The 2,500-nt window shown below is 39.0% G+C and overlaps 1 protein-coding gene across 2 annotated transcripts in view; it reads left to right on the top strand.

Moving 5' to 3' along the window:
* The window catches only part of LOC137997968 (nuclear pore complex protein DDB_G0274915-like), an 18,807-nt gene that overhangs the window by 16,197 nt on the left and 110 nt on the right, over positions 1 to 2,500 (top strand). For both annotated transcript variants that reach the window (XM_068844317.1, XM_068844318.1), the window contains exons 10-11: positions 430 to 492; positions 2,012 to 2,500. The exon at positions 2,012 to 2,500 is cut by the window's right edge. In XM_068844317.1, coding sequence (XP_068700418.1) covers positions 430 to 492; positions 2,012 to 2,184 — 236 coding nt within the window. In that variant the 3' untranslated portion in view covers positions 2,185 to 2,500. The remainder of the gene's footprint in view (positions 1 to 429; positions 493 to 2,011) is intronic.

Raw genomic sequence — 2,500 nt, 5'->3', positions numbered from 1 at the left:
TTTGCAAGGCATCCTGCACACCGGATTGCTTTGAGATCCTGGACTCTGCAGCCACTAAGTACCAAGTGAAGCTTAAGGAATCCATATATATAAAATGGGAGAAGCCCGATCTCAACCAGCAGGTGAAACACATTAACCTGACTCTCTCCCTGTAAGGAACTAAGCGTCACTCATTTAAAATTTTTGTTTTGTTCTGTTTTGATTTAATACCCAATATTGACAACGCAATGTAACGAAGTTTGTAAGATCGCGCGCGCTTTAAATTCAACGGCGATTTCAAAATATGTAACACTGAAGATGACGGATGTACCGTCGAAACATGTCTGGAAAATTAAAGAAAGTTGTTATTTTTATACGACTTTCTATGTACATGTAGTTGTTTTTGATGATAAATACCAGTAGGTTGGTAAATATTCCTTGCTGTTTCAGGCACTGCAAGTTCTAGTTCAATCTCAAGCTTTGGCCAAACCACAGCAGGTGCTCAAACTGCAAGTAAGGCATCTTTGTATTGTAGTAAAAACTATACCATTGCCGTACTGATGCCCGCTTCTCGAGAGTCCCGAAAGCTAGCGGACCATTTTCGGGTGCCACAATTACCTCTGTATTTCAAGAACGGAGAGGATTTAAGTCGTCAAACTTCAGAGTCATTTTGCTTTTTGTTATCTTCAAAACTTGTTAAAAAATCGGCTTTCAAAAGCAAACAAAGCGTTGGAAGTTTCACAAATGTTTTTTCGGGCCCGAAGAGTTTTCGGGACTTTCGAGAAAAGGGCCCCTGGTTGGATTACTGTGCCTGATTCTTCAGTGGGAAGTAGGTTTTAATGTCATCTGGAACTCAGTGTTCATGATTTGCAGTTGGACATCAATTGGCCAAATCATTTGGCCGGTTTCCTCGAAGCATCACAAGCGCTAACCAGCAATAAATGCCATAGAATCCTATAGGCTTTGATACCTCTTAACCAACGGTTAGCGCTAACCAGGGATCGAACAAGCAGCCCCAGAATAACTTCACTAAATTTATCCAGTGAACCGTAGCACCACGTTGTGTGCCTATAACTGATCCCAGACAATTTTATCTCCTGTACTTTGTACTTGCAAGTTGGGATAAGTAAGTTCATAACTTGGCCGTTGCTTATTATATCTCCTGCACGCTACGCAGACCGTATTTTCTTTCCAGTTCGATTTTGCTATAGGGCCATAAATTAAACTTTAAAAAAATATTTGTACCCATCGAAAACGTTTAGTAAGAGGTCGTCAGTGCTCGCACTCTGAAGTTACGAAGGAACATTTTTGTACTGAGCTTGTTTTTTTTTTTTCACCTTGCAAAGTCGCACTGTAAATAAATGTTTTTTTATTCATCACCATCTGTTAGCAATAAATATATATTCAAAACTATACGTAGATCATTGGATAATGCAATTCTAGCTTTTTGATTGGCCTAGCCATCGTGGTATATAAGCTATTGTTATATACCTAGACTTTCACTCAGCAAAACAAGCACTGTGATTGGTTGATTCTTGGTCACGTGCCCCTGATTAAATTCAAATATATCCCGACAGGGATAAAATTCCGCAGTTGTTTTCCGCTACGGATGTTTTACTGCGATTGTTGAAGGAAAAGTCTAAATATATAATAAAGCACTTTATGTCTGGTCCCTCAGGAAACTTGTTAGTTTCGTTTTCCCTCGAGTCCTGATGTTTCCCTCGGGACCATACATTAAGTGTATAATGTTTCTTTATTATAGTGACTTATTGTATTCCCCCTGCATTATCGTAGGTAGCCATCAAAACAATATCATCCGTCCAATATTTTATTTTTCTTGGACGATTGAGGTAAAAATAATATCTTCCGTCCAATATTTTATTTTTCTTGGACGATTGAGGTAAAAAAAATATTTGAAAAAATAGTGCACTTTCATTCGTGCCGCTAAGGCTAGTTTTTTTTTCCTCCGAGTTCTTTTTCGTAATGCTCTATCGTCATCATCGTCATTATTTCATTTTTGTCTCCCTCGTAGATCCTCTGGCCACGCCCAATAGACCTTCCCAGCCCACTGGTGGCTTCAGCTTTGCCCCTGGATTCCCTCATGGGCCCACATTTGGGGTACCAAGCACACCGCAGGGTGCAAATAGCGCATCAGCAACAAGAGCACGAGCTCGACTCACGGCGAGAAGGAGAGGCAAGAAGTAAAACGACTTGTTGGTACTCATACTGCTAAAACTGTTTGTTGTCTTGACTCTTACTTTTGTATTTCATGAAATACTTTTGTACAGGACTCATTTTATCGCAGGCCAGAATGTTCAGAAATTTCTTGTACATTTGATATATAGTTGTACATTAATCAGGAAATTTTATCTTAAGATTTGAACTGTAGGATTAGGGAAAATAGGACGTTTTAAGAACGAATACATAGTCCAGTTGTTTTGTAGCAAAATGTATGTAGAAATATCTTAATGTTGCAGAACGAAAAAAGGAGAAAATCGCAATTTTTGTGCAGATAGCGTTT

This window comes from Montipora foliosa, chromosome 3 (assembly GCF_036669935.1).
Source record: "Montipora foliosa isolate CH-2021 chromosome 3, ASM3666993v2, whole genome shotgun sequence".
Classification (NCBI taxonomy): Eukaryota; Metazoa; Cnidaria; class Anthozoa; order Scleractinia; family Acroporidae; genus Montipora; species Montipora foliosa.
This window is presented reverse-complemented; position numbering and strand designations above follow the sequence as displayed.